The sequence below is a fragment of the Haliotis cracherodii genome, unplaced genomic scaffold (assembly GCF_022045235.1).
Source record: "Haliotis cracherodii isolate W230 unplaced genomic scaffold, xgHalCrac1.p SCAF_1, whole genome shotgun sequence".
Classification (NCBI taxonomy): Eukaryota; Metazoa; Mollusca; class Gastropoda; order Lepetellida; family Haliotidae; genus Haliotis; species Haliotis cracherodii.
Window position 1 is genome coordinate 78758807 of NW_027266264.1, and position 15695 is coordinate 78774501.

General features: G+C 38.5%; 1 protein-coding gene across 15 annotated transcripts in view; it reads left to right on the forward strand.

Annotated features, from left to right (window-relative positions):
* LOC139479663 (unconventional myosin-IXb-like) overlaps positions 1-15695 on the forward strand; it is a 115142-nt gene that overhangs the window by 52738 nt on the left and 46709 nt on the right. For 12 of the 15 annotated variants that reach the window (XM_071263230.1, XM_071262538.1, XM_071262613.1 and 9 more), the window contains exons 6-17: positions 1828-1928; positions 3095-3149; positions 4426-4503; positions 5290-5379; positions 6401-6514; positions 7140-7238; positions 11058-11192; positions 11709-11830; positions 13244-13385; positions 13730-13820; positions 14414-14515; positions 15232-15331. In XM_071263230.1, coding sequence (XP_071119331.1) covers positions 1828-1928; positions 3095-3149; positions 4426-4503; positions 5290-5379; positions 6401-6514; positions 7140-7238; positions 11058-11192; positions 11709-11830; positions 13244-13385; positions 13730-13820; positions 14414-14515; positions 15232-15331 — 1229 coding nt within the window. The remainder of the gene's footprint in view (positions 1-1827; positions 1929-3094; positions 3150-4425; positions 4504-5289; positions 5380-6400; positions 6515-7139; positions 7239-11057; positions 11193-11708; positions 11831-13243; positions 13386-13729; positions 13821-14413; positions 14516-15231; positions 15332-15695) is intronic. The other 3 variants (XM_071262693.1, XM_071263007.1, XM_071263085.1) reach the window with 2 other exon arrangements.

Sequence of the window (15695 nt, forward strand, 5' to 3'; positions counted from 1 at the left end):
TGACAACCATGGCCCATCTGAACAGTACATGCTTGTGAAATCATGTGACAACCATGGCCCATCTGAACAGTGCATGCATGTGACATGTGACAACCATGGCCCATCTGAACAGTACATGCTTGTGAAATCATGTGACAACCATGGTCCATCTGAACAGTGCATGCATGTGACATGTGACAACCATGGCCCATCTGAACAGTGCATGCATGTGACATGTGACAACCATGGCCCATCTGAACAGTACATGCTTGTGAAATCATGTGACAACCATGGTCCATCTGAACAGTGCATGCATGTGAAATCATGTGACAACCATGGCCCATCTGAACAGTGCATGCATGTGAAATCATGTGACAACCATGGCCCATCTGAACAGTACATGCTTGTGAAATCATGTGACAACCATGGCCCATCTGAACAGTGCATGCATGTGACATGTGACAACCATGGCCCATCTGAACAGTGCATGCATGTGAAATCATGTGACAACCATGGCCCATCTGAACAGTGCATGCATGTGAAATTATGTGACAACCATGGCCCATCTGAACAGTGCATGCATGTGAAATCATGTGACAACCATGGCCCATCTGAACAGTGCATGCATGTGACATGTGACAACCATGGCCCATCTGAACAGTGCATGCATGTGAAATTATGTGACAACCATGGCCAATCTGAACAGTGCTTGCATGTGAAATCATGTGACAACCATGGCCCATCTGAACAGTGCTTGCATGTGACATGGGACAACCATGGCCCATCTGAACAGTCACTGCTCTGGTTACTGCATAGCTGCTGCACTCAGCTCTGGCTGCTGCTTCTATGCCAGCCAGTCACACTGCTCATTACATTCTTTACTAAACTTAATTATTTTTGGCATACCTCCTTTGCATTTTGTACGATTTCCCAAGAATGTTTAACTCAAAATCCTATTTACACATGTTTTTAAATCATGATGCCCTGGTGTTTGGTGGAAATGCTGCACGAGCTGGTGGAGGGTCTTGACAGGGGGTGTGATGGTCACTGTATTAATTACAGTTTAGACGATCTTCAACTATGTGTCACTCTGTATATCCCTTATAGGGGCTTCTTGGCAGATTGAATCCTCAACAAAGATTGGTCAGAATTGGGGACCAGGTGGCCACGATGAAAGTTTACTCTAAATTGAATTGGTTTTTTTTGGTTGTTCTTTTCTATAAAGCTTTCAGAGGTTTATTGCTCAATATTTGGTGATACATTTATTTTCTTTTTTGCTGATTAGATTATTTTTAATACTTTATAGGAATTGGACAGTGTGTCTCTTAGAGGATATGAAACCTTGGCAACCGATGCTTTGCTAATACTGATGTGTATCATAATTCATCTAATCATGGCAGCAGCAGCACACAGTACTACTCCATATGCATGCCATATTTCCACCAGTGTATATATATCTGAAGATGTTTTCATTAGCAGATTTTGCACATGAGTGTGTCTCGACTTTCAATGTTTACACTTGTTTTTATGCTGCTAATATATGCTGTGAAGGCTCCTTAATTTTGCCTGTTGGTATGTTCTGCTTCTGGTGGACAGTGCTGTGAAACCTTACAGTACTCCCCATCCTGTCCGAATCTCCGTGCATGTCGCCAAGAGTCTGTGTGGTAGGCTTCTCATTAGATGCAGCTCCATGTCAGGGAGACATTGCTGTTCCAGAGCTGCCACTCCGGGGAAATTGAAATTCAAATATTGAATATTTAACCCATGTGGTCTCTTTGGGCTTTCCAGTATGAATTTTTATGTGTTTTTAGGTGTTTGCAGATTTAAGAAAAATGATTTTGATTTCAGAGTGACTGCTACAGTGTTGAAGGGGTGGATGAAGAAGATGAATTTGCCAGACTTAAACAGTCCATGGAGATGGTCGGCTTCTCACATGAGACGCAGAAGAGGTCGGTGATATGACCATGAGGAAATCTCCCCTGAATAACAAATATGAATATGCACAGGTGTATTTATGTATAGTAGTAAAATGTACTGACTCAGTCTTGTTCCTGCTGTTATTGAAAGGTAGAAGGTTTGGTAATCAAATAAACTGATAAATATGCAGTGTTAGAAACTAAAAGGGTCCCATGTAGTACTTAAGTTTTATTGTTATATAGTATTGAAATGTATATTTTTACATTAAGTTTATTGCAAGCACCCCTTATGTTTATCTTAAATTTGAAGACCAAATGTGCAAAGATAAAGAATTATTGGACCTGTAATTGCTGACACAGCTGTTCCCGCTTCTGAAAGATTTGAAAACACAAGAACAAAATAAATTGAAAAGTTCAATGAAACTGGTATCTACCTCTTTCGTATTTTACCATCTGACAAGTGTCAGTATGTTTATTGAGAGGGAAGAAGAGCAGTTTGTTGACATGTTGGATTCAGGACTGTGACAGAAACATACAATGGCATTGCTAACAGAGACAGGAAATATGCTACAAGTAGGAGCATCTGCCCCACATTGATCCTTGTCTTGCAGAGATGTACAAAGGGAGACAATTCTCCATGGGTCCCCTGGCGTAATATGGTCCCACCAAGCTATACTTGTTGTTCCCCGGCATATATAACGTGGGGGGGGTATAGTAATCATCTGGTCTGGCTGTCCGTCCATCAGTCCGTCTGTTTGCCTGTTTGTATTTTTTGTCCAGATACTTGGAAACCATTACAGATATTTCATTCAAACTTGTGTATGTGTTACCCAGGGGCTAAAGTAAAGTCTTGTGCTATAATGGGGACCGGGGGATTTGTCATTTTCCGATAACTCTTGTTGTAAGGGGCTTCTATGGAACAGGTGGTTATGATGGGTCACTTGGTTGACTGTGTCATCGTACCTTGACGGCATGGGGTTTTCTCATATCAATCATTGGCTTGTGGAGCCCAGTCTCCACATTTACAACCAGCCATCATGTAGCTGGTAAAGTACTGAGTGCGTCATTAAACAACAAACAAATAAGCATAAGGAAGTTCATAAACATTGATCTAATAATGTAATGTTATGTACATAGGTTGCCATGTCCATGTGGGATATCTTTGTTTGCCTCCAATTTCATTCCTTGTTTGTTGACAGGATATTTGCAGTACTGTCAGCAGTGTTGCACCTGGGCAACATAGAGTTTAGAAAGGTATGTAGGTGGCTGTCAACATACAAGTGTATCAATAAGGAAAAGCCTGCATGAAGCTGCATTTATTGTCAGCATTCACTGATAATTCAACAAGGAAAGTGTTTATACTATTGACAGATCCTGAATCATACTTCCAATCAACTATATATATGGAATTTGTTTTGTGAATATATGCCATTATCTAGAATGTATGTTTGTGATATCTAAGGAAATAAAAGTTTATGATATCAGTATTTTCTGAATCATGGCCCTTCGACTTCATTTAGATAATAAAACTGTGTGCAGTATTTTAGATCAAACTGAGTTCGCATTTTCTTGTCCTTGCCCCTAAAAACATGATATTATTTTTACATGGAACGTTAGCATGACATGAAACCTGTATAATTAAATTTTGATTTCTTTCAATGAATACCATATTCGACGTAATAAGCGCCCAGGGCACTCTCAAAATTAGAAAAAACGGGCTCTTGTTAGAATATTTTTTGGGTGAAAAATACAGAGTTGAAAGATAAATTTCGTTGTTCATGCTGACAGCCTGAAATGTTTATATAAGACAGATATATTATTCCAGAATTTAAGTGTCCATTATTAAGGGTGAATATAACACATGAGTGCGTATTATATGCGAATAAATAAGTCTTGTGTACGTTGATCAATCGGAAGGGGTGCTAATTGGGATTGTTCACTTGTCAATATATTAGCAAATATCGCCGTGTGCGCTTATAAGAGCGGGGCGCTTATTATGTCGAATATGGTATATAATCTTATGCATGTCTTTCAGCTGAATTGGATAAGGCTTGAACACTTATTACCCTATCTCCAAAATAAACATCTCTTTAGAGAGATGGTGGTGTAGACTTGCGGCTGAAGCATTTACTCATTATGCTGAAGTCTCAGGTTCCATCCCCTAGGTACATTATAGAAGCCTGTTCTTAGTGTTCCTGTGGTTTTTGCCTGGAATATGTAAACCAAACACACCCTTTTAAAATGGGAAAGAATAATTTTTTGTTAGTGATTTATATCACAGATGTCGGTTGATATGACCAGCAACTAAATTACTTCCCTTGCTTAGAATGGCTGGCAAAAGAAATGGTAGATGTTCTTTTATGTCTCACAAAAAGGAAATACTTTTTAAGGAAACATTTATTGACATGTCATGTTGAAGAAAAGTAGAATAAGTTTGTTGTCATTTGCTTTCGATTTGACCAAGGACATGAGGATGAGAGGTTATTGTGGCCTAATGGTTGTATCCTATTGATGTGAACTCGTGTTGTAGAAAGGGGATCAGCACCATGACGAGTCCGTGTCCGTGAAGAATGAAGCCACGGTACAGATCATCTGCAGCCTGCTCAAAGTATGTACTCTCTGTATGGCTTTCTGTGTGTGTTTCAAATAGTCTGTGTATATGTTTAACACACTATTCACTAGCATAAAGCCTGATACCAGAATATATTTGTTTGGCATGGAAATAACAGCTGATAATTAGTCCAGAAATTAGCACCAAAATGTACTGGAAATAATGCCAAGAGACGAATCCCGACTAGCATTCTCAATGATTGTTGGCACAGACAGATAATGTGGTAGAGAGAAACAGGAAACAAATACAAAACAATGGATCATTTGCAGGCTGAGGACGCTTGAATCTGGTCATTGAAACAACACTTTGCAGGCCTACTGCTTGGTGATCTAGATCTATCGATCTATGGACATTTAATCAATAACATTTATTACAAGGAAACATTGTCTCAATTTCACGAATTTCTAACAGTGACTTAACTTTAACTAATTTGGCTAATCCTAGCAAGTTTGATTCAAGGCATTCAATCACCACTTTACTGCTATCTCACATTTTATGATGTCAACCTATTTAAGATTTGTAGTACATGCAGTATATGATTACATTTATTGCACAGAATTTATTGTCTTTATTTTCCATCCACTTATTGTGGCATGAACATAAACACTAGACTGGGATCCCAGTCGATATTGGGGATAAAAACAAGAAATTAGTGCTATTCATCTTAAGAGCTTTGTCAGTGAATTGTGAGAACTTGCTGAACATCAGAGTAGCCTCCCCTTGTGAATATTTTGACTGTTGAAAACTGCAGTGTCTTGACTTGTGCCCTCCTGTTTATTCCAGGTAAAGGAGAAGACTGTGCTGGAAGCTCTCACCACCAAGAAGACCGTGGCGGGGGATGAAACGGTCGTCATCAACTACAAGATGGAGGATGTAAGATCACTGTTCAGACCATCACTCTCACTTCTGCCATTCCCAGTTTGATACCAGGACTCCAATGCATGAGTCCAGAAGTTGTCACCTCATTTCCAACTAGTCTGCAGCTTATGTCAGTCTTGTGGCTTATGCAATATAACTACATTTTGTAAGAAAACAACTTGTCCCCAAGGATTTTCACTAGTCACGGACTAACAGACCAGCATCTTCCCGAGGCAAGAGAGTTAACTGACTTAACTGAAAGTTAAGTTTCCACCCTTGCCGAACTAGGCGTGAATTACTGGGCTCGATTGTAGTGCCACCACTGGCTTTTTATACCAGTTATTACCATTCTAAGCCTCTCCTATGGACCAATCAGATTCCACCTCTCGTATCACTTGTGTTTGCTTCACACAAAATGGTGGCGCCCAGTCAGGATGATCTGATTGATAATCAAGATCTATATTGTGATGAAACAGGTCTTACATTGCGAAATGCATCAAAATACGCAAGCACCATGATTAAAAACATTAAAAGATTTGGAAAATATCTGCTGACGAGTTAGTGGTGCACATGCTTTGCAAATCCTGCAATCGCTCGAAATCTGCACGACAGTTTACGATTCCGATTTCGATTTTGGTGAGCAATTTTGATTGGACTATGCATAGACTCGTTAGTCCAGCCAAAATGTACCTCCATAATACCAGCCTAGTTGGCAAGGGTGGCAACTGGACTTTTAAAGTCAGTTAACTCTCTTGCCCCTGGAATGATGACAGAGCAGTGGCTGTGTCTATCCCAGGAGTCCAGTAAGTTATGACTGGACTGGTAGACCGTTCTAATAATTACGAATGTTTTGCATGAAGTGGGTTAAAAATGATTATGCTTTGATTTGAAACAGAAATAAATGTTTTGTTCTCCAAAGAGCATCACTACATATGTAAGCATCCTCTGATTGAAGAACACCAAGCTGCACTTACAGTCCAAGGTACTTATATTTCACGGTCCACTGGATTGTACATGCATTCCTCTCCACTTTCAGGCCATTGCTACGCGAGATGCCATGGCAAAGTGTTTATATGGATCTCTGTTTGACTGGATTGTCCTCAAAGTGAACCAGGCTTTGCTAGCCAAGAAACACAACAGCGAACATCAGGTACTCTCACTAATGATGCCTAGTTAGATTATTGTGAGCAGACAGACGGTAAGGTGATCTCTTGATATAACTGATCTCAAACAGACCTTTTTTGGTTCAGGTACATGATCAGAATTATTTTGTTTGGAACATTTTTCAAATGCTTGCAATATGAAGCTGCAAGGTCCTTCCTATTCCTACTAACACCATCAGAATCATCATGTGAGATGAATCTCTGAATTGTATCTCTAACAATATTTTTTTTTATCTGCAGCTTTTTAAGATTGATGCATGTTAATTTTTCTTCCAAATTGGAGCGTTTCAAGTTTTAAGATATGTTACATGTACACTTTGTATACAACTTACATTTCAGTTCCCCCTTCATCATCTTTTGTTGCTGTTCCTATTCTCTCTCGAGCACCTTCACATCAGTATATAGGCTAGCCCAGTGGTTCCAGTGTTTGCTCATCTTGCACAACACCCAGTTTGATTCCACAGATGGGTACAGAAGCCCATTTTGGGTGGCTCGTCGTAATATGGCTGCAATATTGCTTAGATCGGCCTTAAGCCCAACTTTCTAACAGTAAATTCAGAACACTGAAGGTGCAATTATGGATTGATATCATGTGCCGTGTCCGCGTTTCAGGTGCCGAAGGAGGTGGTATTAAGCACATCTGATTCCAGCCCAGAGTCTAATGGCCATCTTCAGGGTCAGCTTGATTTGGAAAGCGATCCTTTGGCTTTGGTACGATTTTGTGCAGCTGAATTCTGCAACCATTTCCCTCGTTTCCTCTCCATCCTCCTGTTACCGCATGCAGTTTTGGATTTCCTTTCTGTGGTTCTTCTCATTTGTTTTCCTATCATCAAACTGTGGACGGGAACTCTGTTCACATAGCTTACACTGCCTGCTTCCCTTCTAACATGGGGTCGTTGATTGGGGGTTTGAGGATAAGACGTGTATCATATTAGTTGAAAAGTGTACTGGGGACTTGTTGTCAGAGACTTTGTATCCTGAACAAAAAAATGTTAGGGATCATGAATATTTTCAGTGATATTTTTATAAGATTGTGTACTCAACCTTCACGACAAAACAACGTTGTCAAAATATTCATGATACTAACTTAGCATATTATCTTTCTATGCATAATTGTGTGTAAATCATAAACCATCGATTTTTTTTTTTGTTGTTGATTTTTTTGGATTAATTTTGTTTTCACCCTTTTTGTTTTAAGGATCTCTTCTTTTTCCATGTCTTGTGTTAATATGTCACTGTTTTGTTTGTACTAGCTTAGGTTATACTGTTACATGGTTTATCATTTTGTTATATGATGAACACACCAGTCTAAGGTCATCAGGCTCCTACTTAAGATATATGTTACAATGGCCTATCTCAAGCAAACACTGTTTATTGCAAACAAGTGTTTTTTGACTAGTGTTTCAGTTAATGCCTGCTTTCACAATTTGTCACAGATTTTAACTGCTTCAGCTGAAACAACCACATTTTTGCCCCTGTGTTAATATTTGCTTTTTTCACACTGTAAACATTGAGATGGGAAAGGTAGTCAAACTTCACCTGCACAGATAGAATAGAATTGGATCAAATTCCAATAACAGAGATGTATTTAGGGTAATGGAACCAGTGCTCCATATTGCCATGAGTCCTTTTCATTGACCCCTGAAAAAACAAGTGCTCTCCTCTATATCGAGGGTTGGTGGGTGGGGGATTTGTGTCCCAGACCCTTCATTTCACAGGGTAGGGTATTTCACATCAGTGTAATATTTACTCAAGGCCACGGCTGTTCAGGCTCTGTTCTTGTCAGAGGTGGCACATTTGTATAGGGTGCCGTCGTTCACCGTGCAGGGTTGCGTCCCTTGATTGTGCCTGGATCTGATGATGCTAGGTCCAGTGGTGACTCATAATGTGATTCTTGGTTTGACAGCACCATTACTGTGCTCACCTGAATGTCCATGACCTGAATCACTTTAGGCTTTCCTCCCACATTACATTGACATAAAACTGAAATGCTGTTAAAAATAGAGTTAAATCTCACTCATCATTGTGAAACCATTGCATAATTGTTCACAAGAAAGTCATCAGTTGTGAATCCTTGAGTGTGTGATATGGTGAGACAACTCTCCTCCTGTATAGCTGCCCCTCGTCGCCCCATGCCCTGCACATGAGTAACATCCACTTATGTACTAATGAGGTCTGTGGTCCATAGTTCCTTCTCTACTGTTATGTTTCAAGTTCCTTCCACACTGATTTCCTGGTTTGGTTATATTAGGAATGAGCATGGGTATTGATGTTAATGGTATTACTCCTTATCTCCTGCCTCAACACGATGGAAGGTGTTAAACAAACATGCTTCGTCTCTTCATCCTTTGATGTGCCTGTCTCCTCATTTCACGTCTGGATCGAAGCAGAAACGATTTACAATGTATTGAACTTCTAATTACAGGGTACCTTGCAAAGTTTGTTTCTGGAAATTTAACTGCAAAAGACATTCTTACCATGAGACGTTTCAGACAAAATGAGTATGGCAATGTTCTATTTGATATATATAGCTATGTTAAGTGGTCACTTTTTGTACATGTTGAAGGTCAAGGTCATGGCAAAGTCATTCTCTCAGTGAAAGATTAGCAAGATGGTTCATGGAGTAATTGAATTGTCATGAGGAATTCATACATGACACATGGTATATATCCCAAAAAGTAAATATATTGGAGATTTGATGATCTGATGTTTAGATTCAAGGCCACTTAACAAAACTGTCATCACAAATTCTACAATTTTACAAATCTGTGCTGAAAAGTATGCAATCTTGTGTGGAATTGAAGTTGGACAGTTGCATGTTGTCTGACTGTAAGGAGTAGGAGTAGGACACAAGACAGAATGTGGTGCTGATGTGGTCCACACACTGTTATGCTGCTTTCCCCTATGGTGATTCTGGGTTAGGATTGTCCCCCTCAGGATATGCTGGTCGTAAGAGGGGACTACATGGATTGGGTGGTCAGACTCGGAGATTTGGTTGATGGCGTGGATCGTTTCTTACAATATCAGTCACTGGATTGTCTGGTCCAGACTTGATTATTTACAGCATGCTGTCATATAGCTGGATTGTTGCTGAGTGCAGCGTTAAACAACTAACAAACAAAACACTATTCATGTTGCTATCTGCTGAAATCAGTCTAGTGTTCATACATTGATGATACCATGGGTATGGCGGCGGGGGATATGGATGACTTGTTGTCTTCATCTCATTTTCTGTTGTCATGGTTGTTAATCCTTTGTCATTGTCGTTAGGTAAGAGTAGCTTAGTTTATCAACATGGTAAGTACTTGTCATCAACGAGTCGGTCAGAGCTTGGCTTTCAAATGTTGATGTAAATCAATGATACATTGTGGCTGTCAAAAATCCTGGGAATTTTTCAACATGTTTGGAAAACAGCAATGCTTACAGAGAAAATTTCTTAAACTGTTTAGCAGAGTGGATTTTATTACTAAATTTAAATTTCTGACTTATTCCTTAACATAATAAGTACCTAAATTGGCCTTTTCAAAACTCTTTTTTTTTGTGAAAGTATTTTTTTGTTTTGTTACCCGGTAGTTAAATATATAATAAACTCAGCTGATAATAGTCCATATCATTACTCTGAAATGGACTGAAAATAATGCAAATAGCCAAGTTCAGGACTGTAGACTCAAAAATTTGTTACGCATACTGTGTTAAGAGTTAAGTGAGAGAGCCACGAGTGTTGTTGATTCACATGTACATGTTGGCACTCAAACTGATCCATGCATGTGGAATTAGTTTCATGCAGTTCTTCTTTTCAGCTGCCACCTGGATTTGTTACAGTGAAATGAAACAAGCATTAATTTTACTGGAACAAGGTGTTGCAAGGAAATTATGGTTGCAGGGATTGAAAATTGGAAATATTGTTATTATGATTGAATGTTGGAATAGGCGTCATTGTGTTGGACATAACTTGACCACAGCTGATTTTATGGTGATGTCATGTTTATGTTAAATTCAGAAATAACCTATTTGATACCTGAAATGTGTTAGGATTTTGAATGATTTTGTAACAAGTGCTTGATGCATGTTTTTACCAAACCAACCCTACTTGATTTTTTTACCTCCAACCATTGCATTCCCTTTTTTCATAAAACGTTTTTCTGCAAATAATTGTGCAAAATTCAATAATAATCCTATCTTTAGTTTTTGCATGTAAAAGAAGAAAATCATGCTCTCTCAACCCTGACTTACTGTGTTGTGTCTCTTTCCTCTTGGGGAAACATGGGTGGCTCATGAGTCTAAACTCTGCAGTTAGCTGTGCAGAGTTTCATCCCTTAGTTGCATCAGGATATGCTGATTGTGGGTTCGTTGTTGTAGCTGTTAAAATATGATTGAAATCTTCTCATCCGGCTTGATATTTTGAAATTTTGTTTGCCATTTTCAACAATACCAGTTGTGATAACCATGATAATATACAGTCTTTCTCTCCAAGGTGTTCCTACATTGTATAGAAAAGAATGGGTGCTCATATGCTGTGGTTGGTTATAGGGAAACTCCATAGGCGTCCTTGACATCTTTGGCTTTGAAGACTTTGGCAAGAACAGTTTTGAGCAGTTCTGTATCAACTTTGCTAATGAACACCTTCAGTACTACTTCAACCAACACATCTTCAAGTTTGAACAGGTAATATACACATATTTATTATAATACAAGCATAATTAATCAAATGCATGGTTGTGTTTTGAAAGGACACATTTTTCCCTTTCTTAATAATCAATCACTGGAGATCCAGTACAAGAAATAGTGCTAAAAAACAAATTTGATTTTGTATAGGACACAGGATTGAAGAAAAAACTGAATGCTGAACTATGCATGGGCATTTCAGATTATTGTGGGTTGCCAGTAACCTATGCATGGCGTTGAGTCGACAGAGTGGTCAGACTCTGACTTGGCTGATTGCCTGCCATTGTTCCTTGATGGCGTGTGTCTTTGTTCATGCTTCAGTCACTGGTTTGGATGGTTTACTCTCAAATTTTGAAGCAGCCATCAGACAGCTGGAATATTGCTAACTGCACCATTATAGAAAAAATGAAGGCTGGAATCCATGAATACCTGTTCTATGACCAGCTGATGCTGGTACGCATCCAATTGGCGTTCCAAGTCAACCTGCCAGTGATTGTTTCCTGTTTTGTTTCACAGGAGGAATATCAGCGTGAAGGCATCCAGTGGAAGAACATCGAGTTCATCGACAACACAGCCTGTCTAGAACTGTTCAGCAAAAGGCCTAAGGGTCTCTTCTGTCTCATGGATGAAGAGTGCAAGTAAGGTTACTTAGTTTGTGTCACCAGTCACTCAATACAGCTGTAGGGTAATCAAGATTTTCAGGAATAATTAGTTCACTGTGGAAGTCTGGATTTAGAAATCCAATCTACAAGGACTGCCGAGCAAAGTAGACACCAAGTAGAATATTATATTAGTCAAAGATTCTAGCCAGAAATATAATGTGACATGCTTGACCTGATCAGACACTACATTTCCTTGCAATATTCAATGATGTCGCCCACCATGACAAGTACCGGTAGATAGACTCTTGATGTCCTGATAAACTCTCTCAGGTCATGTTTACAAACCATTTCAATATTATTTCTCCATGTTGGCATGTTCAAGTGCAGCGGCTACTAACATCTTAGCGCTAAGATTGTTATGTGTGACTAGTGAATACATGAAATGGTTTACACACATTGCAGCATATTGGAGGCTAAGATTATCTTTACTTGACACTGTCTCCCTCAGTCTCAGTCTCAGTTTCAGTCTCAAGTTCACATGTATTTATGATATATTGTTAACCTATAGAAAGTGTGTTCTGTGTTGTGATTGGCTAATTTGGGTCACATGACCAAATGTCAAAGGGTGAAAGTATGATTTGCATTCCCTGAAGCAAGCGACCGAATCACTGTGTAGGAATACATAATTACACAACTGTGATAGCTCGCTGAGTGCGACAGTTCTTTTGCAAATTGAAATACAAAATTAACATTCATAACAAATATTTTGATTTTCTCTATTCATGGGAATTATTGGGATTTTAAATTTTTAATTTAAAAAAATTATAATGAAATAATTACCAAAATCACAATCACCATAGCAACAACAGAACATTTGATGTTGACGCCTCACAACCGAGTAAGTACGAGAGCGTGCATGTTTTTTTCTAAATAAAACAATAGGTTTACAATATCGATAAATACTATGTTAGCTTGAGGGGCTCGAATGAAAATTTCCAAGATGCAAATACTCGATAAAATCTCGGAAATAGACACGCACATAGTATTTATCTTCTAATTAATTTCTTCATTAGATATGCATACAAAACTAAGATACACTAAAGTCACATGTCATTGTATCCCCATTGCATAGATCGATGTTCATGATGTCAATCACTGGATTGTTTGGTACAGACTTGATTATATGCAGACTGCCATCATATAGCTGAAGCATTGCTGAGTGCGGTGCTAACAACAAACAAACAAGTCACATTTCAGGAAGTAAAATTGTTATATGATTTCACACATTTGCACTTGCACTACAGGTTACGTATTTTATAGGTGTCAAGTTTATAACATTGAGTTTATTTCCTGGACTGCTGTTCAATCACACTTAGACTTTTCATGTAAGAAATGTGGTATGACAACATCCCAATGAAATAATTGCCTACCCCATGTCTTCCTTGTCAGTTTTCCTGGTGCAACCAATGACACGATGCTGTCCAAGTTCACCCACCAACACACCAACAATCCCTACTACCAAGTCCCGCAACTCAAAGAGAGGGCCTTTGTCATTGTGCACTATGCTGGAAAGGTCAAATACAGTATCAAGGTCAGTGATTTGGGCGGTCAGTTTTATTAATTTTGAAATGCAATATATGATGAAATGTTGTTTTTTTAAATATTGTAACAAAGATTGCAGGACCAGAAAATACCATCCTCTTGAACCATATATCCTTTTTGTTGATTTCCAGCTCAGTTTCACTGCTTTTATATTTCATAATTATTTAAGAATGATATTTTTTGATATTGTGAATTGTTTTAGAAGACTATGTGCAGTTGTGTGGATGAGTCTGCATTGATCATGTTTATTGATATATTTCTATTGATAGATTTGTAGTTCCATATGGTTTCTTCCTGAATGTGCCCTGAGCTCTCCATGGAATCTGTTTGCAGGATTTCCGAGAAAAGAATGCTGATCTCATTAGAACAGATATAGTTGGTGTTCTGAAGAAGAGTAGTCAGTCCTTTGTCAGGGAACTTGTAGGTAGGTGACGTGAACAAGTTTGTGTTTCATTTAGACACTGAGGGTATTCTGGGTTAGAAATGGTCCCTAGTAACTTATGTTTTTCGTAAGAGTCAACTAAAATAAACCTGGTGGACTTGTCCAGTTGGTTGATTGCGTATCACCATACAATGACATTGTGGGCCGTTGCTCATAATATTAACCACTAGGTTGAACATTGTTGACTTGAACTTGGTTTTTGAGTGTACTATTACAGATATTCCACCTGTTTAATTGTATGTGTAGGGAGGTCAGGCTAATATTGTACATCAATTATTTTATTAAAGTTCATATCTCTACTTGTAGTTCATGCATAAATGAGTAAAAGACACTTTTCCTATTTGATTAATGTCAAAACCTTTTGAGATATGGCATTTTTAATGGTTGTAAAAACCATCCATTTTGTGTTCCAAGATGGCTGCCATGAAGTTTGCTTATGTTACAGCATTGAAAAAGGCTGGCAAAACAAATTTGAAAAACAAGATGGCCACCGTGCCTGCCATACCCAATGAAAAGGTATTCAGTGAGACTGAATGGCATTAAAAGCTTTTACAATCTGTTTGTCTCTACCTTAGGTATTGACCCAGTGGCTGTGTTGCGATGGTCGATAGTACGGGCTTTCTTCCGATGCTACCATGCTTTCTTCCGTGCGGGAGAAAGGTACAGGAAAAATGGAGGTGAGTTGCCTTTGATGTGTATCATGTAACATTATTAAAAGTCCAGTTTCCACCCTTGCCGAACTTGGCTGGAATTATGGAGTTATATTTACCCTGGACTAACGAGTCAATGCATAGTCCAATCAAAATCCTGTAATGAAATCAACACCCAGTTCATAAACTGCCTTGCAGATTTTGGTTGATTGCAGGAATTGCAAAGCATATTGTACCGCCAGCTTTTCGTGTTTTTTATCAAGGTGGTCACATGATTTGATGAAGTAAGACCATTTCAATTACAATATAGATTTTATTATTGATCAGATCGTCTTGACAGGGCGTTACCATTTTGTTGGATGCAAATACAAGTGATATCAGAGGTGGAATCTGATTGGTCAACAGGAAGGACATAGAAGGGAAATAACTTGTAATAGTCTCTGGTGGCGCTGCAATTGAACCCAGAAATTCCAGCCTAGTTCAGCAAGGATGGAAACAGTAGACTGCCTTGCCTAGGGAAGATGATCATGTATTTATACATGTATCTCTGAATAATGCTTATACTCACTCACTCACTCAAAATATTGCTTAATTGCTGAGTGCTGCAGTAAACAACAAAAGGTTTTAGGAAAAATTGCCATCCTGGAAGTTAAAATCCTGATAATGACATCATTATTAATTTATACACATATGATATGATACAGTAATGGAACATGGTCTAATGAGTGCATTTGTTTTCTTAGAAGGAAGATGTTTTTTATTCCCAGGACCTGAAAAGAAAAAATTGAAGAAGAGATTATCTGACTCTCAACTTGAAACCAGTATTGGTGAGAACCTGTTAAGGTAAGGTTAAAGGGTGTTCATACAACGATGTTGATGCATTGTGTATTACTAGACAGTTCACATTCTTGTCATCTCACATCCAATAGTCCTGATGTATTGACACGCAAACCCAAGACACCAGTCTACTCTCTTGTTTGTCTCCTGTTTACATGTCTATGTAGTCACTAGTTGTTTCTAGTATATATACCACAGGAATATATCTTTGAAATATGCATATGTATGCTGCAAAGTTTATTAGTTCCTAAGCAACAAGAAATGTAAATGAGAAAGAAAAAAATGTTTTGGTATTTTAGAAGGTAATGGTTGTACTTTTTACCAAAAAATAATTAAAATATTTAAATATTGATGTATTGTATCTTGGAGC